Source organism: Oncorhynchus mykiss, chromosome 5, assembly GCF_013265735.2.
Source record: "Oncorhynchus mykiss isolate Arlee chromosome 5, USDA_OmykA_1.1, whole genome shotgun sequence".
Taxonomy (NCBI): Eukaryota; Metazoa; Chordata; class Actinopteri; order Salmoniformes; family Salmonidae; genus Oncorhynchus; species Oncorhynchus mykiss.
Window position 1 is genome coordinate 52,039,275 of NC_048569.1, and position 20,578 is coordinate 52,059,852.

A 20,578-nucleotide genomic window follows, 5' to 3' on the forward strand; every position below is an offset into this window, starting at 1 on the left:
CATCGGACCAAAGGACACATTTCCACCAGTCTAATGTCCATTGCTCGTATTTCTTGGCCTAAGCTAGTCTCTTCTTCTTACTGGTGTCCTTCAGTAATGGTTTCTTTGCAGCAATCGACCATGAATCACGCAGTCTCCTCTGAACAGTTGCTGTTGAGATGTCTGTTACTTGAACTCTGAAGCATTTACTTGGGCTGCAATCTCAGGTGCAGTTAACTCTAATGAACTTATCCTCTGCAGCAGAGGTAACTCTGGGTCTTCCTTTCCTGTGGTGGTCCTCATGAAAGCCAGTTTCATCATAGCGCTTGATGGTTTTTGCGACTGCACTTGAATAAACTTTAAAAGTTCTTCAAATTTTCCGAAGTGACTGACGTTCATGTCTTAAACTATCGGACTGTCGTTTCTCTTTGCTTATTTGAGCAGTTCTTGTCATAATATGAACCTGGTCTTTAATAAAACAGCCCTATCTTCTGTATACCACCCCTAAGGAAATAAATTCCTCAAATTAACATTTAACAAGGTACACCTGTTAATTGAAATGCATTCCAGGTGACTACCTCATGAAGCTGGTTGAGAGAATGCCAAGTGTGCAAAGCTGTCATCAAGGCAAAGGGTTGAAGAATCTAAAATTAAATATTTTGATTGGTTACATGATTCTATGTATGTTATTCCATAGTTTGTAGTCACTATTATTCTACAATGTAGAAAATAGTAAGAATAAAGAAACCCTGGAATGGGTAAGTGAGGCCAAACTTTTGACTGGTACTGTACTTAAACTAGTCAAGCATTAACACCTTTCAGACATACCATATATGAACGTTCTATTAAAATAAACTGTAATAGTCAACTAATAGTCAACTTGTATATATTTTATCATTGCATGCCTACCAAGGTTTGTATTCCATGGTCTTTATGGGTACTTTATGCTGCAGCTCTCCCTTCCTACCACATAACTAATCAAAAAACAGTCTTCAATTAAAATGATACATTATACTTGCTTTTCTACTGTTTATCGAGTAAAGAACTAGAGACGCCATGAAATTGAAAACCATTGAGGAATTGTGATGAGGAACCATGGCCAAGCCACACTAGTTCCTCAGTAACAATGCACTAAAATACAGAAGTGTCAAATGTCAAGAAAATGTATAGTTTATTGAACTATGCAAACATACATTACAAAAGTCAACTTTAAATAATCCCTTCAGGGAAACTGTATGTAATAAACTACAGAATGGGAACAAACTTGTTTGCAAAAAAGGCAAAGAAAAATCAAGTAAAAACAGGTGAAGTATCATTGAACATTTAGTTAAATGAAATAAAAGAAAATACATGTATTGTACAGACCAAATGTCAACTTTTAGTGCACATGCTCACAGTAGGAAGGCGTTTTGTGACAAAAGGTAAACCACTACCTTTCACAACCTCAAGAAATAGTGGTGGAGAGGAAGTGACAGATGAAGAGAGAGCTGAGAGAAGACAACACAGACGTCCTCCATAGCGATCAATTCCACAGTAAATGGAGAGCAAGAAGGTGAGCGGGCACCCTGCCAGTCTAAAACAGCCAGAGTTGACCAGATGGGAGGAACCCGGGTAGAGGACAAAACGGTATAGAACTAGAATGCATAGAACACCCACCTCTCCTCAGCAATCAGACCGTTGTATAATAAATGTAACTACTACACTGACCCGTCAAGGACCAGTAATGACAATCTTAGAATGGAACAGAGGGATTCATTCTATTCTTATTGAATAATAAAGTGTGGAAGGAAGATGGCAAAAACAATACTTGCAAAGAGACCATGAAGAATTGCATAGGTAACAGAAGCAATTTATCAAGTAGTGTCTGACAAGGATGGGAGATCTTCAGGGATCGATTTAAGAGGGGGAATTGTAATCTTCCCCAAAACAACTAAGGGCTCTAGTAAATCAAAACCATTATCTGGTTTCCCATTGTGGGTCTAAAAACATGATTCATCCTGCGCAGCAAGAAAGTATGTTTGAGTTTATATGCAGTTTTAGTCTCTGAAAACATTTGCATTGCGGAGTACATGAAACCGAAGGTGCATTATTGCAATGCAAGCACAATCATGTTCTTGACTCTTCCAGGAAACCTGCTTTGATGGAATACTGCCCGGGTAAGTATTCAAAAGACAAGAGAAAAAAGTAAAGGGTTTTTGATATGCGACATTGCAATCCACTACCTTGTCGATATGTAACAACCATACAATGAACTCTAGGCAACACTGCAGCTGGATTTTCTACTACAACCGGTTGATGAACTGTCTTTGATAGAGTGGCTGTATAGGGTCATGAGAAGAAGACATAGAAGTGCAAACAATCTAAGGTGTGACTGTGCTGGACACAAAAATGAACAGTGAGAGAATGAATGAGCAGCGAGTATGAGTAAAATGCTGAATACAGTATTAACATACACAACGGTTGGATGCACGAGTAGGGCCAGTGTTGTCTCTGATATGTGGGGGGGGGGGGGGGTTGGTTGCAGTGAGCACAATAAGGAATACATTCAGCACAGCACCACGTCCTAAAGTACGAGAACACATTCTGAAACAAGTTGTAGGTCGTAACCTACAGTACGTGGTGTATGCTCAAGAGAAGAGATTCTGTCTCAGTGCATATTGCTATAATAATGAGGAAAACACAGATGGCTGTGTTCAAATGCATACATTCTACATTAAAAAGATGGCGGCATATCGAATATTAAAATGCGGTATTACTCAGTGTTTGAGGACTACAATAATTGGCAAACATTTACCTAATGCATTGTCTGTCCTTCCACAAAATGTAATCATATTAGGCGCGCAAACAAATGCCAACCAATACTGTATGCATGCATACACTATGTGTAATCAACATGGTCTGAGAAACACTTTGAAAATAGAAAGGTGATATAACATTAGTCATTTTTTGGGTTACAACCACATTGTCACAGGCTTTTACCATATTGAACAAAATAAAATATCAGTTTAGGGTATCTGATTCAATTTATGCTCATGGTTCTATTTCTATGTGAAAAGGCAGGGATATAAAAACAAATCTGTCAAAGTGCTTTCAGATATTCAATAAAAAAATGACAATCTCCTGGCAACTGAAACTTGACTCGTCCAATTGTCACTGTACAGAAAATAGTTTGCCCAGAAAAACCTGCAAATTAAAACCAGACATATGACTAACCTCATTACAGGACATCGGACCCTCCAATAAGGGTATTACTTATTCAGTATCCAATCCCTATTCTGACACTTGCCTATGCTGGCTATTTCTCTGCATTCAATGCCATAATTTTCTATCCTGCATCACATGTTAAGGGTTCCTGATATCCTTTAAATTCCCTATAGATGCAAAACATTCTCCAATATTCCGTTCTGCATGGCACATGCAAAGCTCCCAGCAGCATTGCGTTTTCTTTTTATCGAGTTCTACTTTCAGGGCTAGCAGTGATTCGTGACCACTTTTGGACCATGCCCGACGTTTATAAAACATACCACTTCAATAAAAATACTGGCACAGTAGCTTAAGGCATAGAAAATGTATAGTAAGATCTTATATGCTGATACTAGAACTGTGGAGCACTCCGATAACTGAAATTGCACACATCCCTCTGTACCTACGCCGTAGACCAGGGGTGTCAAACTCATTCCACGGAGGGCCTAGTGTCTGTAGATTTTTGTTTTGTCTTTCAATTAAGACCCGGACAACCAGGTGAGGGGATGTCTTTACTAATTAATCAAGTACAAGGGAGGAGCAAAAATCCGCAGACACTTGGCCCTCCGTGGAATGAGTTTGACACTTGCCGCAGACAAATGACACGTTTCAATACACACAAGCACACGGGAATCACAGAGACATACAAAAAGCTAATTGCTTTCCCTTTTGACCGCACTTTCCGGTTGCTCTTGAGTGACTTGGCTGAGTCGAGCGGTTCCTGTCTTTTTTTGGCTGGTCTGGGGTGCGAGTGTTTCCATAATTTCCACTGTGGTCATCTTCCGGTCTTCTGGTTGTGAGGATGTGGTTCTCTAAGGTTGGAGGGTGGGGGGGCGCTTGGTCTAGCTGCTAGACAGTCGACGGTAAAAGTAGATGTAACCCAAGTCTTTTGGAGGCCTTTCTGACAAACACACTTTGTGGTCATTGAAGATCACCCATCTGACGGGGGGGGGGGGGGGGGGGGGGGATAACATGGGTAACACATTGTGTTAAAACCTCATCTATACATTTAGTTTCGTCTTGATTTGCAAATGCCACATTGTAGACCACTAATTACAAAATGATCTAAGTAGTCTCTTAGGACAGTGATTCCCAATCTGGTCAGTGAAGGCAGCTAGCCGATCGATCAAAGATAATACTTGATTGACTCCAACACTAGCAAACCCAATTCAACTCGTCAACTATGATCAAGCCCTTGATTAGTCTAATCAGGAGTGCTAGTGTTGGAATAGATCAAAAATGTGCAATGCAACGGCTGGTGGAAACAGTCTGTCTATATAATTCATTTTTAATCCTTCATTGTGAAAGGGGATCTAGCAGAGATAAATGTAGAGTATGTACATTGTGACCGACTTACCTTCCTTCCTTTTTGATGTGGCATACATAATGACCAGACATCGTGGACGCTCCGATGTGGCTGATGAAAGCAAAAAGCTCGTAACCTGTAAAACAGGAAGTCAAACCAAATCGTTACACAAAACTACAACTCCCTTGTGAACAGAACAGATGCATTTTGCCTACAGTATACCCATGAGAACAAGCTAGTAAAACTATCTAATCCCTATCTGATCATATTCAACCAATGCAGGTTGTAGTTGGAGAGACTGTGGTGCATGATTTGCATTTCTGAGTTCAAAATCATATAGGCTGAGACCCTGAATAGAATGAGTCTCCTCAAACATGAAATCCTAAGACAAACATGTGACATAGAAACTGTGTGCTGCCTTCCTTTAACAGGATTGTGTCAGAATGGAAGTGGAAAGAGAAGCCTTTCACAATTGGTGAAAGGATGGTTTTGTTCCAAATGTACCTGCAAACAGCAATTGTTGCATCATATGGGTGCAGCAAGCAGTGAGCGTTATATTCAAAGCAGCTAAATAACTTTTTACCCAGCTCCTGTACCACATTTGTATTTGTGTAATTCTTCTCCTTTTGTCATTTCTGTCTTTATCGTTTTGCCCATAATGGTTATGGTTAGGACTGGGGATGGTGGAGCTGACTCTAGATCAATGCATTTAGCCCAATGGTTATGGTTAGGACTGGGGAGGGTGGAGCTGATCCTAGATCAGTGTCTCTAGATCATAATGGTTATGGTTAGGACTGGGGAGGGTGGAACTGACACTAGATCAGTCTTAGAGGTCAGAGGTCATGCAGAGTCACTCACGCCCGGGTCCGTCTTTGATCTGGGGGCCTGAGGCGTCCTGGTCTGGGGACAGTGTGGAGTCGCTGTGCGTGTTGGCATTGGAGAAGGCGCTGTCGTTGGGCTCCGTGGTATCGGCCATGTCAGACAGGGCATCGCTAGTCTCCTCCTCCTCCTCCTCCCTCTCCGTGTGGGTGAAGATCCAGTCCAGCGCCCGCTCCAGGTTGTTGTTCTGAAACAACGAATGTTGGTGACACATCCTTTCACAGACCTATTTCAGTGGTTGATTACTGACAGTACTTTCTGGTACTGGTATTTTTTTTTACACTACTACCTGCTTGTTTCGATGAATCCGAAAGAACCAAAAAGTCATAATTGGTAGGCTAAATTGTCATGTAATTACCATTATCAGTGACCTTGTGTTATGAAGACACAGTAGAATATGCTTCCTCTCTCCCCTAAGTCTTCTCAAATTCAGAGGTCTCAGAAGATGGACAATTGTGACTGGCATGCTTCAAGAGAATGTAACAGGATTGAGAACATCAAGAGAGCACATTGGGGGGAATAATCTGATGCTGTCAGTCAGACAGACAGACAGGCCAGTGAGGTTGAACACTTCCTGCGTGCTCACTGGGCTATTATTAGAAGACCCTGGAGACCCTCTAATGTTTCACACGCCTACATAACTCACGAGGACCCTGGGCTTTTTCATGAGAAGAAAATGGATGGCAAGGGGTTTGGAGGTGTTAGGAATGGTAAAACAAGGAAATCAGAGGGTCTGTTTTCGTAGAGAACGTGGGATCTATTTTACGCTGACAAGGGCAGGTGACTGATGAAAAAGAGGAGAAAAAAAGGCACCATCTTAAAATAGCAGCCACTATAATGGAATTCAACGTTTATACAATTCATAACGGAATTGAATGAATTAGTGGTTTCATTCGAGGTACATTGGAGGAACACACAAACAAATGCATAAAAATAACTGTGCTAAAATGACTGTGCGCGTATGACACACAACGATCTGACTCATAGAACTGAAAAGCTGAACGAGCCTAGCTATGCACCATGTTGGGCTCGATGCTTGGACTATTTGTAAACAGCATGTAGAACAAGGATCTCAAGCAACCAAGGACATGAAGGAGTTATTAAAACTGCAATATATCAAGTAAACAAGCAGGCCATCCAAGTTGTTAATAGCTGAGAGGGCATGATTCTCCAGCACGGTTTGGCACTATAGAAAGCCACTCCCCATCATTCTTACATCAATGGCCCAAATATAAATAGCAGGCCAAATGTCTGACAGAGAAATAAAACATCTTGGTGAAAAGTTTTGGGGGATATTAACCTACATGATAAGTCTCCCTTTCCATCTTTGCAAGGTTTTAGCTACAGAACAGGCTTTGGAAATATGTTTTTTTTTCCATATTCCACAACACAGTGTATATATATATATATATATCTCTATATATATATATATATCCACGATAATTCAAATCTGAAAAAGTCAAATTAAAAACCACCAAAGCACTACTCCCTACTGAATGCTTCCTAGACCAGGACAATATCATTTTTGTGTTGTTTCACCAGAGTGAGTGTGAGCAGCAGGAGAGAAAGAGAGCCACTGACCGTGGCTTTTAGGGCCTGGACGGTGTGGCGGCGGGGGAAGCCCATGGAGGTGAGGATGGCGATGCTCTCCTCTGGAGGATGGTTGTCCAGGGGGGTGGCAGCCAGGCCCGAGCTGGCCACGGAAGGGCCGGGCTCCATGAAGGTTGGCAGTGCCAGGGGCTCAGCAAAGTCTGGAAAAGAGGAAAGAAGGAGAAAGCTCTACTATAAACATGGTACATAAATCAGTAAATCACCCATTCAAACAAGGGTCAAATCAGGAAGAGCACAATTACACAAGGATGTGTTCCTAAGGCCTCATCAGCCTGGTTATTTTTGGGTTATCATAGTCACCTAATTAATATAGGTAATTGTTAGTACAAGTATGGCATGTTCAGCTTAAGAGAGCCTGTTTGTGACGGTCTGCCTATTTGTCCTTGGATCTCTTGGCGAGCTGTAAAGGAGGGGCTTGCTCACTGGGTTGTGTTTGTGAGAGAGAAAAAAAGCCTCTTAATTAGTAACTTTCCAACAATACCACTCTGTATGCAGAAGTGGCTATAATATTGTTTAAGACAAACTTATAAATCCACTTTAAAAAATATAACAAACAGGGTACAGAAATTAAAAGGAGTAGTTCACAATTTTACAACTAGATTTTAGACGATTCCTTAACCTGAAGGTAGTCTATGGGCCAAGAGAATCTGTAATCGAGGTTTCCATTTTCTTTAAACAGACACTACAAACTTCAGCTAACTTTAGTCACCACAAGCTAACAATCAATGGAAGTTAAGTAAGCATGTTTGAAAACAATTATGTTCAAATAACCTGAAATCAACTCCATATTTGGTTTGATGTTACTTAAAAGGTGATTTGGCCATTTAAAAACAAAACATGTACACATGCCCCCATCACTTCCATTGATTGTTAGCTTGTGGTGACTAAAGTTAGCTCAAATTTGTGGTGGCTGTTTAAGGAGAACTGAACCATGGACTACAGTTTCTCCTGGCCCATAGACTACTTTCAAGGTGAAGAATCATCTAACATCAAGCTGGAAAATAGTGAACTACTCCTTTAATACAGAGTTTATTAAACAACTGTAATAAAGCTGGATTTCAGGGAGAGTGCAAAAGAGACTGGCTGATGCCTCATGCATATTAAAAAGCTGATATGTGACTTCCTAACTGCACTTCCACACAAGCAATTAAGAATTTAGGAGGGACTAAAACAAAAACAGATGGCAGTTTTAAAAAGTTACTATGGCAATACAACACCGTTCCTCCCTCGTTTTGACCTGATTGGGCCTTAATTGACACAGTTGTTACACACCTGTACAATTTGACTGTGTGTGCTAGTGTTAAACCACATTACAGTCAGGTCCACAATTATGAATAAAATAAACACTGACCTATATTGTATCCAAAAAAGGGAGAAATTATATTATACTAATACAATTGCTCAGACAAAGAGAATTCACAAGTAATACTTCTTGATGCATTAAAGCTGGGAAAGTCCGGGAAAACTCCAAGGCTGGATGACATACTAGTTCAGGTATAGCAACCCTTTTTTTATGTACTCAGAGGACAGTTTTTAGCATATAAAAATGGTAGATTATCAGATACTCAACCACAAGGTCTGATTTCATTATTACTGAAACAGGACCCAAGTGGTAAATATAAGGATTCAGTCCATTGAAAAAAAATGGCTAAAAAAAATAGCTAAATACATAGTGCATATAATTCAAAAATGTATTGTTGGAGATTATTCATCCTACTGTAAACAGACAGGTTTTTTTTAACATGGACGATACATTGGAGATCATATAAGACAAGTACTGGAAACAATAGAACACTATGAAAAATCAGGAAAACCAAGCCTGGTATTCATTGCTGACTTTGAAAAGGCTTTTGATAAAGTACAACTGGAATTTATAAATAACATTTACATTTTTGAGAATCTCCTATAAAATTGGTTAAAGTTATGTATAATAACCCTACAGTAGGCATAAAACTGTAAATAATGTCTACTTCTCAGAAAGTATTAAACTATCGAGAGGAGTAAAACAATCGACATATCCATTTATTATGGCTATCGAAATGTTAGCTATTAAAATCCGATCCAACAATAATATCACGGGGCTAGAAATCCAGGGCTTAAAAACAAAAGGTTTCATTGGGATTCATGTTTTCTTTTAAATCCACAATTTGGATCCCTCCACAGCCTCAGAGGATCTAGTTCATTTTTCTAACCTCTCTGGATTACATATTGGATCACAAAATAAATATATACAACTTCTACAAAAGTGATATTTTAATCAGAACTGGTTCTCTAGCAGATTAGTAAGAATATATATTTTTTATTTTACCTTTATTTAACTAGGCAAGTCAGTTAAGAACACATTCTTATTTTCAATGACGGCCTAGGAACAGTGCCTGTTCAGGGGCAGAACGACAGATTTGTACCTTGTCAGCTCGGGGGTTTGAACTTGCAACCTTCCGGTTACTAGTCCAATGCTCTAACAACTAGGCTACCCTGCCGCCCCATATCTCACCCCATGTTCAAGAATGACCTTTTTCCCTTTATTCAGATTATAACCTTCACTTTCGGTTATTATAAAATGAAATCTCCAAAATAAGCCATAGAATGTTGGTTGCAATTTCTGTTTAATCCACCAGAAAAGACAACAAATATTACAAGAAATATTATGGTTAAACTCAAATATACAAATGGACAAAAAAAAATGTTTTGGGTTTATTTATTTTTTAAACGGTGTAATCTATGTAAATTATATCATAAATAGGACACGTGGAGTTATGAAACACATGCAGCTAACAAACATGTATGGAAATGTTTGCTCGACTTAAAATTACAACAAACTAAATCACAGCATTACCGCAAAAAAATGTAAGAGGCAAGTGGAAGGGGGAGAAATAATAATTCTCAAAAAGATGGGGATCAAAGATATTGGCACCCCTGTTTTTAATACCGTTCAATGCCTTACCTTGCGAGGATAATGGCACAGAGCCTTTTTCTAAAATGTTTTATGAAATTGGAGAACACATTGGGAGGGATCTTACACCATTCCTCCATACATAATCTTTTCAGATCCTTGATATCCTTCGTCTGCGCTTATGGACTGACCACCTCAATTCAAAACATGTTTTCAAGGGGTTCAAGTCCGGAGACAGATGACCATTGCAAAATGTTGATTTTAATAGTCACTTAACCATTTATTTGTGGATTTGGATGTGTGCTCTAGTTTATTGTCTTGCTGGAAGATCCACTTGCGGACAAGTTTCAGCCTCCTGGCAGAGGAAACCAGGTTTTTGACTAAAATGCCATGGTACTGGGTTCATGATGTTGTTGACCTTAACAAGGGTGCCAGGACCAGTGGAAGCAAAATTTCCCCATAACATCAAAGATCCACCACCATATTTTATAGAAGGTATTTCTGCATATGCATCTTTCAATGCAAAACCCACCACTGGTTTGTGTGGCCAAAGACCTCTATTTTCAAGTCATCTGACCAAAGCACTGGTTCCAATCCAAGTGCCAATGCCGTTTAGCATACTCAGGGCATTTACATTTGTTGGATGACATGAACATTGAGCTCTCTACTTGTCCTGGGACCCTTGTTAAGGTCTGGCTTTAATTCCAGTTATTCTACAAATTAAAAAATCTAAGATTTTACTGATTTACATTTCATATAAAGAAATCAGTCAATTGAAATAAATAAATGAGACCCTAATCTATGGATTTCACATGGTTGGGAATACAGATATGCGTCTGTTGGTCATAGAAACCTTAAAAATAAGGTAGGGGCATGTATCAGAAAACCAGAAAAGTCAGCGGGACATCTCCTTCACATAGAGTTCATCAGGCTGTTGACGGTGGCCTATGGAATGTTGTCACACTCCTCTTCAATGGCTGTGTGAAGTTGCTGGACAGTAGCAGGAACACGCTGTCATACACATCCTGTATGTGTAAGGGCCTGTCCTGTTGAAAAACAAATAAGCTCAATCCAGCTGGGATGGTGTATCGCTGTAGAATATTGTGGTAGCCATGCTGGTTAAAGTGTGCCTTGAATTCTAAATAAATCACTGACAGTGTCACCAGCAAAGCACCCCCAGACCTTCTTCTCCATGCTTCACGGTGGGAACCACACATGCGGAGATCATCCGTTCACCTACTCTGTGTCTCACAAAGACACAGCAGTTGGAACCAAAAATTTCAAATTTGGACTCATCAGACCAAAGAACAGATTTCCACCGGTCTAATGTAATTTGCTTGTGTTTCTTGGTCCAAGCAAGTCTCTTCTTATTATTGGTGTCCTTTAGTAGTAGTTTCTTTGCAGCAATTAGACCATAAAGGCCTGATTCACACAGTCTTCTCTGAACAGTTGATGTTGAGATGTCTGTTACTCTGAATAATTGATTTGGGCTGCAATTTATGAGGCTGGTTACTCCTCTGAACGTATCCTCTGCAGCAGAGGTAACTCTGGGTCTACCTTTCCTGTGGCGGTCTTCATGAGAGCCAGTTTCATCATAGCGCTTGATGGTTTTTGCGACTGCACTTGAAGAAACTTTAAAAGTTCCTCAAATGTTCCCCATTGACTGACCTTCATGTCTTACAGTAATGATGGACTGTAATGTCTCTTTGCTTATTTGAGCTGTTCTTGCCATAATATGGACATGGTCTTTTTCCAAATAGGGCTACCTTGTCACAACACAACTGATTGGGTCAAATACATTAAGAAGGAAAGAAATTCCACATATTAACTTTTACGAAGGCACACCTGTTAATTGAAATGCATTCCAGGTGACTACCTCATGAATCTGGTTGAGAGAATGCCAAGAGTGTGCAAAACTGTCATCAAGGCAAAGGGTGATTACTTTTAAGAATCTCAAATATAAAATATAGTTTGATTTGTTTAACACTTTTTTTTGTGTGTTATATGTGTTATTTCGTAGTGTTGTCTTCACTATTATTCTACAATGTATAAAATATAAAAAATAAAGAATGAGTATGTGTGTACAAACTTCTGACTGGTACTGGATTAATTTTTCTTTTAAGCTAGCTAAATACAATTTATGTTGCATGCTAACACACAAAAGCGCTTTAGTAATGGACATTAAAACAATCTATTTACATTGTTTGCATAAGAAACATGCAGTTATAGCATGTAATTATGAATTACTCATTGAAAATTATGCAAATGTATCAGTCCTTAGACACACAAACACCCTCAGGAGGCAGCTGGGGACTCCTCCTGTGACACACATGTCACTTTAGGGATGTTTTAGAGCATGCACTGCCCACATGTGCCCAGAAGAGGCTGAGGAATCAGACTTGAATAACATCCATGTGACTCTTACCAGGCTCCTCCATGTGTGCTATGATCCAGTTGAAGGCCATCTCGGGGCCCATGTTCCCAGTGTAGTAGATGGCCTTCCGGCAGGCCTCCAGAGGGAAGCCCATCTCCGCCAGCTGCATTGCGGCCGACTCGTCTATTTCTGGGGCTGAGGACAAGCAAAAAACAACCAATAAACATCAGTGCCGCCGCCCACGCTCTTTACAAACCTCACAGGTTCTAAAGGTGGTTTTGTTTTCTCTTTGGGCCTCATTAAAGAGGGACTGGAGAGGAACCGCGCAGGGACATGCTGTACTTACCCAGTGCTTACTAATTAAAGAAAAACAGACTAAAACAGAAAGTTTTTGTAAGTAGGAAAAGTTACTCGGCAGTTGCAGCAGCTGTTGGTTTTGCGACGTCAAACTTATTTTCACAACTGCAAAACTTTTGCTCCATAGTGGTAAATCTTTGTAATGTGTTAGGTACAGTGCCTTGCGAAAGTATTCGGCCCCCTTGAACTTTGCGACCTTTTGCCACATTTCAGGCTTCAAACATAAAGATATAAAACTGTATTTTTTTGTGAAGAATCAACAACAAGTGGGACACAATCATGAAGTGGAATGACATTTATTGGATATTTCAAACTTTTTTAACAAATCAAAAACTGAAAAATTGGGCGTGCAAAATTATTCAGCCCCTTTACTTTCAGTGCAGCAAACTCTCTCCAGAAGTTCAGTGAGGATCTCTGAATGATCAAATGTTGACCTAAATGACTAATGATGATAAATACAATCCACCTGTGTGTAATCAAGTCTCCGTATAAATGCACCTGCACTGTGAAAGTCTCAGAGTTCCGTTAAAAGCGCAGAGAGCATCATGAAGAACAAGGAACACACCAGGCAGGTCCGAGATACTGTTGTGAAGAAGTTTAAAGCCGGATTTGGATACAAAAAGATTTCCCAAGCTTTAAACATCCCAAGAAGCACTGTGCAAGCGATAATATTGAAATGGAAGGAGTATCAGACCACTGCAAATCTACCAAGACCTGGCCGTCCCTCTAAACTTTCAGCTCATACAAGGAGAAGACTGATCAGAGATGCAGCCAAGAGGCCCATGATCACTCTGGATGAACTGCAGAGATCTACAGCTGAGGTGGGAGACTCTGTACATGGGACAACAATCAGTCGTATATTGCACAAATCTGGCCTTTATGGAAGAGTGGCAAGAAGAAAGCCATTTCTTAAAGATATCCATAAAAAGTGTCGTTTAAAGTTTGCCACAAGCCACCTGGGAGACACACCAAACATGTGGAAGAAGGTGCTCTGGTCAGATGAAACCAAAATTGAACTTTTTGGCAACAATGCAAAACGTTATGTTTGGCGTAAAAGCAACACAGCTGAACACACCATCCCCACTGTCAAACATGGTGGTGGCAGCATCATGGTTTGGGCCTGCTTTTCTTCAGCAGGGACAGGGAAGATGGTTAAAATTGATGGGAAGATGGATGGAGCCAAATACAGGACCATTGTGGAAGAAAACCTGATGGAGTCTGCAAAAGACCTGAGACTTGGACGGAGATTTGTCTTCCAACAAGAGAATGATCCAAAACATAAAGCAAAATCTACAATGGAATGGTTCAAAAATAAACATATCCAGGTGTTAGAATGGCCAAGTCAAAGTCCAGACCTGAATCCAATCGAGAATCTGTGGAAAGAACTGAAAACTGCTGTTCACAAATGCTCTCCATCCAACCTCACTGAGCTCGAGCTGTTTTGCAAGGAGGAATGGGAAAAAATGTCAGTCTCTCGATGTGCAAAACTGATAGAGACATACCCCAAGCGACTTACAGCTGTAATCTGTTAGGGAAGATTCAGAATTTGTTGGTAACATATGTAAGATGTTTTATATTTATCAAATGTGTGTAAGTTAATTCTCATCAAAATTGTATTTTTGTATAATACTGTGGGCAGGGTTGAAGTATCTGTTCTATGTCAAGACTAAGTTGCATGGCCGCTGAGAGGGGAGAGGTCAAAGTGTCATCATGTGTAAACATATATTTTACTCCCTACGTTTTCTAGTGGGGAAAGAAGGGTTGCAGTGTTGTTTCTATCTTAAACTATAGCCTCACCCTCCTCTCCGTGAGTTTGTCCAGGAGTTTGTATTTAGAGTGGGTTGTATCTAAATGACAATTTGATATATGCCTGTTGTATTAGAGGATTGGTTTATGGTTCTGGGTTTGGGAAAGGAGACAAAGCTGAACGATGAGTTATGTCTATGCTGTCTGACTGTGTGTCTTTGCTATTAAAGGAACTCAGTTGTATTGTAAGGGGGCTCTCAGAGAATTCATGGTTAGACACTGAATCGATCTGAGAGTCACAGGGTTGTGATAGAGCTCATATAATTAAAGATGGACTTTTATAACTAACTCTGACTTGTGTGTGTGGTTTGCTCCCATGATTTGGTAAATAGAGGACATTTCCACGACAAATCGCAGCAAAAGGTGGCGCAACAAAGTATTAACTTAAGGGGGCTGAATAATTTTGCACGCCCAATTTTTCAGTTTTTGATTTGTTAAAAAAGTTTGAAATATCCAATAAATGTCGTTCCACTTCATGATTGTGTCCCACTTGTTGTTGATTCTTCACAAAAAAATACAGTTTTATATCTTTATGTTTGAAGCCTGAAATGTGGCAAAAGGTCGCAAAGTTCAAGGGGGCCGAATACTTTCGCAAGGCACTGTATATATAGCGGAAGGATAGGAGAAACGGAATACTTACAATCTGAGGAGTTCATCGAGTTGTCTGAAAGGTAAAGAAAACTAGTGATTATTTCCAAGGAACAACAAACTTTTTTTTTTTATTAGTTAAATTATATTCATGCTATAGCTACACTTTTTGATGATCCTTACAGTTCAAGTCACACTTCAGTTTTAAAACAAGTATTTACTTATGGATCAAGGTGGTAAACTTAATTGTAATGTTTTTCTATAAAAAAAAATTAAAACTCAGGTTCCATATGCCAAATCAATACTAAATCCATAAAGATAATTGATGGGAAATGATGCATTTGAAGGATAATTTGCTTAAAACACGGAAATCAAATCAGAATTCATCAGGCGTTGTCCGATTCAGAAATGTAATTCATTGCTGTAGTGATTCAGGTCAAGGGACAATGGGCTGGTGTTTAATTTAAGATTCATGGAGCTCATCTGAAAAATGTTTTATAAATCACAAATGCATTATTAACACTGAGAACTAAGATTTACATTACTGTATGTAGGTGTTGTACCAGTAATTTGATTATGAGAGAAAACAAAAATGGCCAACTGCTTTGTTACTTTTTCAGGAACAGTCCTTGAGAGAAATCATAAAACTTTAATAAAATCGCTCCATTGAAAACACATTTACAACGTCTAAAATCGGGCAAATTTCTAGTGTGAAAGTTTTGTTTTGGCCGCTTAGCATTTACCCATGAAGCCTCATTTTAGGAAGGAGGAACACGGTAATTATGTTATATTAGTCTTCTAAAATAAAATTGTTGCATTTCAACCCCGAGTTGTAGCTTAACAAGGTTGAAGCAGCTTCTACAAGACAACCATTGTGTCAATGGAGCACTACAGGGTACCAGGACAAGCTTTATTGCTTGCCTAGAGCACATATCAAGTGTTTTTAGGTCTAGGACTGTATAGAACACGATGTGCCTAATGGCTGCTAAACTATTAAAGAGGTACACGGACAAACGCACTGTAGTCACACTACAGACGCACTGTAGCTAAATCCATCCAAGCAACCGCCTCTGAAGGAGGAACGGAGATTAGGGGAATGCTAAGCATATAAGCTACAAACAGTACCACTTCTATGTTGCTCAGCGTTAGGCACAGAACGTTACTCGTTAGGCGTGCTAGATTTAGCTTGGCCCAAACGCAAACCCCAGCTGTGGGTAGATTGGTAAAGGTTTGTCAGTATCTTCGTTCTAAAGAAGCCCTTCTTACCTCTGGTGTCTTCAGGGAGGACGATGGGGGGTGTGAGGTCTGGGAGCTCTTGTTCTCCCGCCTGCAGTCCTGTTCCCCGGAGCCGAGACAGGTCCAGGAAGTCTGGCATGTCTATGGACAAATCTGTTGAAAAACAGGTCAGGGTCATGTTCAGTTCGAAATGGAGAAAAGGCTCCAAAATTGAGTGAAATAGGGAAGCACGGCATCCCGGGTGGCGCAGTGGTCTAAGGGCACTGCATCCCAGCGCTAGCTGTGCCACCAGAGACTCTGGGTTCGCGCCCAGGCTCTGTCTCAGCCGGCCGCGACCGGGTGGTCCGTGGGGCGACGCACAATTGGTCTAGCGTCGTCCGGGTTAGGGAGGGTTTGGCCGGTAAGGATATCCTTGTCTCATCGCACACCAGCGACTCCTGTGGCGGGCCCGGGCGCAGTGCACACGACCCAAGGTTGCCAGGTGCACGGTGTTTCCTCAGACACATTGGTGCAGCTGGCTTCCGGGATGGATGCTCACTGTGCGGCTTCATTGGGTTGTGTTTCAGAGAACGCATGGCTTTCGACCTTCGTCTCTCCCGAGCCCGTACGGGAGTTGTTGCAATGAGACAAGATAGTAATTGCCAACAATTGAATACCACGAAATTTGGGAGAAAAGGGGGTTAAAAAAGAGGGAAGTACAATTGGGACTTGTCCAATAAGAAACATGTTTCAATCCCTATTGCAGAATGTTTTGCGATATGTGCCCTAATGAATAACTAATGAGTTTTTTTTCCTTACAATTTTACCCCTTTTTCTCCCCAATTTCATGGTATCCAATTGTTGTAGTAGCTACTATCTTGTCTCATTGCTACAACTCCCGTACGGGCTCGGGAGAGACGAAGGCTGAATGTCATGCGTCCTCCGATACACAACCCAACCAGCCTCTGCTTCTTAACACAGCGCGCCTCCAACCCGGAAGCCAGCCGCACCAATGTGTCGGAGCGCGCACTGCGCCCGGCCCGCCACAGGAGTCGCTGGTGCGCGATGAGACAATGAGATCCCTACCGACCAATCCCTCCCTAACCCGGACGACGCTAGGCCAATTGTGCGTCGCCCCACGGACCTCCCGGTCGCGGCCGGTTACGACAGAGCCTGGGCGCGAACCCAGGGACTCTGATGGCACAGCTGGAGCTGCAGTACAGCGCCCTTAACCACTGCGCCACCCGGGAGGCCCTGCAACCCAGAGTTTTAAAAGAACATGAGCAAGAGAAGACATTGGGCATGGTAATTCAAGCAGATAACTACACTCACATTCACCACTATAGCTACAGTACAAAATATGTAAAAACCAGAACTTGCAAAAACAAGTATCTCAATTGCAAGATGCAGGAATAACCTAATTTGAACTGCATCTCTAATAGTTAACCTTCCTCAATCCCAATCATATTTTTGGAATTGTTTGTAGAGCTCCGAGACAGGATTGTTTCGAGACACAGATCTGGGGAAGGGTACCAAAAAATGTCTGCAGCATTGATTGTCTCCAAGAACACAGTGGCCTCCATCATTCTTAAATGGAAGAAGTTTGGAACCACCAAGACTTCCTAGAAATGGCCGCCCGGCCAAACTGAGCAATCTGGGGAGAAGGGCCTTAGTGAGGGAGGTGACCAAGAATCTGATGGTCACTCTGACAGAGCTCCAGAGTTCCTCTGTGGAGATTGGAGAACGTTCCAGAAGGACAACCATCTCTGCAGCACTCCACCAATCAGGTCATTATGGTAGAGTGGCCAAGCGGAAGCCACTCCTCAATAAAAAGGCACATGACAGCCAGCTTGGAGTTTGCCAAAAGGCACTTAAGACTCTCAGACCACGAGGAACAAGATTCTCTGGTCTGATGAAAACAAGATTTAACTCTTTGGCCTGAATGGCAAGCGTCAAGTCTGGAGGAAACCTGGCACCATCCCTATGGTGAAGCATCATACTGTGGGGATGTTTTTCAGCGGCAAAGACTGGAAGACTAGTCAGGATCGAGGGAAAGATGAACGGAGCAAAGTACAGAGAGATCATTGATGAAAACCTGCTCCAGAGTGCTCAGGACCTCAGACTGGTGACAAGGTTCACCTTACAAGAGGACAATGACCCTAAGCACACAGCCAAGACAAAGCAGGAGTCTCTGAATGTCCTTGAGTGGCCCAGCCAGAGCCTGGACTTCAACCTGATCGAACCTCTCTAGAGGGACCTGAAAATAGCTGTGTAGCAACGCTCCCCATCCAACCTGACAGAGTATGAGAGGATCTGCAGAGAAGAATGGGAAGAATTCCCCAAATACAGGTTATTCCAAGTTTATAGCGTCATACCCAGGAATACTCAAGGCTGTAATCGCTGTCAAAAGGTGCATCAACAAAGTTCTGAGTAAAGAGTCTGAATACTTTATTTGCAAAATAAATTCTAAAAACCAGTTATTGCTTTGTCATTACGGGGTATTCTGTGTATTTTCATGCTAAAAATACATATTTTAGAATAAGGCTGTAACCTAACAAAAAGTCAAGGGGTCTGAATACTTTCTGAATGCACTGCATGTATTTATTGTCAGTGGACCTCAGTGATTCACTGTGTGGCATTGCCCTCTGCTGGAGATCCACAGTACTGACTTAATACAATTATCCAGGGATAAAGAGAAAATCTGAAAAATAGAATGCATTTATAGGCCTTCAATGAAAAAGACCATTCGATCCCGTAATATGATTTCAGTGTTTGTTGACATGTATCAAAGTTAAAACAGAAATCAGCATCCTCTTGGTACTAGAGAATCATGGGTCCAGACAAGCCAAAACATTTGTGGAGAGACATCAGTTCTCTTACTCACCTACTTTCTTTGGAACCCAGTCCACCACAAATGTGAATTTCTTTATTTGCACCACCAGATACTCTGGGAAGGAGGCGAAACGGGAAGTCCTGGAAAGAGAGGGCTACACTTTAGAAAAATATGGATCACTTATTTAAACTCAACAAAATTATAAAACGCAACATGTAACAATTTGTAAGATTTAAATAAGGAGTTACAGTTCATAAGGAAATCAGTCAATTGAAATTAATGATTTAGGCCCTAACCTACGGATTTCACATGACTGGGAATACATATGCATCTGTTGGTCATAGAAACCTTTTTTTTAAGGGTGTGGATGAAAAAACAAGTCGGTATCTCAAATTCTCAAAAATAACGTTGAATGCGGCTTATGGTAGAGAAATAAATATGCAATGCTCTGGTGGACATTCCTGCAGTTACCATGACAATTGCACGCACCCTCAAAACTTGTGGCATTGTGTTGTGTGACAAAACTGCACATGTTAGAATGGACTTGTATTTTCCCCAGCACAAGGTGCACCTGTGTAATTATCCTGATGTTTAATCAGTTTTTTGATATGCCACACCTGTCAGGTGGATGGATTATCTTGGCAAAGGAGAAATGCTCACTAACAGGGACGTAAACAAAGTTGCACACAAAATTTGACAGAAATAATATTTATGTGCATATGGAACATTTCTGGGATCTTTTATTTCAGCTCATTAAACGTGGGACCAACATTTTGTTTATATTTTCATTCAATGTACAAGATCAGCTTTACATTCATCTTTTGTCGTTTGTGTATGGGTATTTAAAAAAAGTTAAATGGTAAATTTTTCCTACGGTTAATTCATCATGTAGCCTAGGGCTAGACATATTATGGTGCAAAATAACTCAGGTGCAGGATTCAAAAAGCCAAGTCATGAAAGAAAGATAGATCCCCACACACTGTTGAAACTGCGGAAGAATTCAACAATGTAGGATGTCGATCTTTCTTCCCAGCCTTAGATCAGGACCTTGCTTACTTGACTCCAGCTGATTTGGCCTGCAGCTCCGAGCTCCAGAAGTCGGGGACGTTCTCTGGCTCCGTGAAGGCCTGCAGGCACGCTGTGAAGGGGATCCGGGCCCTCACAGGCTCTGGAGGGGCCCTCATGTTCTCCTCTGCTTCGTTTCGCTTGGCCTCATACGCTATCAGCTCCTCTGTCACATACACACGTCAAGCCATTTAACCTCCTAAAATACTGTTGCGATTGTCGGACTCTCAGATGATTGGGATTTAGTGATTGTATAATGGACATTTGAAGTAACTTATTTTCCAAACAATTAGGTAATTCAGCCAAGAGTCACCAACTACAGTATGCATTTAAAAACACAAACTCCCAACCCACTTTGGCATTCAGCGATATCGATCCTCCATGCCCTTTGAAGAGGAGAGCTGTGGGGGAGCCAGCAGCCCTGCTGGT

General features: G+C 41.1%; 1 protein-coding gene across 5 annotated transcripts in view; it reads right to left on the bottom strand.

Moving 5' to 3' along the window:
• Nucleotides 1-1,133: 1,133 nt before the first annotated feature.
• LOC110522967 (ubiquitin carboxyl-terminal hydrolase 13) overlaps nucleotides 1,134-20,578 on the bottom strand; it is a 61,542-nt gene continuing 42,097 nt past the window's right edge. For all 5 annotated transcript variants that reach the window (XM_036977769.1, XM_036977768.1, XM_036977767.1 and 2 more), the window contains 9 exons: nucleotides 20,141-20,315; nucleotides 19,136-19,224; nucleotides 16,303-16,425; nucleotides 15,089-15,112; nucleotides 12,337-12,480; nucleotides 6,989-7,158; nucleotides 5,387-5,594; nucleotides 4,580-4,664; nucleotides 1,134-4,161 (listed from right to left, as the gene is read on the bottom strand). In XM_036977769.1, coding sequence (XP_036833664.1) covers nucleotides 4,065-4,161; nucleotides 4,580-4,664; nucleotides 5,387-5,594; nucleotides 6,989-7,158; nucleotides 12,337-12,480; nucleotides 15,089-15,112; nucleotides 16,303-16,425; nucleotides 19,136-19,224; nucleotides 20,141-20,315 — 1,115 coding nt within the window. In that variant the 3' untranslated portion in view covers nucleotides 1,134-4,064. The remainder of the gene's footprint in view (nucleotides 4,162-4,579; nucleotides 4,665-5,386; nucleotides 5,595-6,988; nucleotides 7,159-12,336; nucleotides 12,481-15,088; nucleotides 15,113-16,302; nucleotides 16,426-19,135; nucleotides 19,225-20,140; nucleotides 20,316-20,578) is intronic.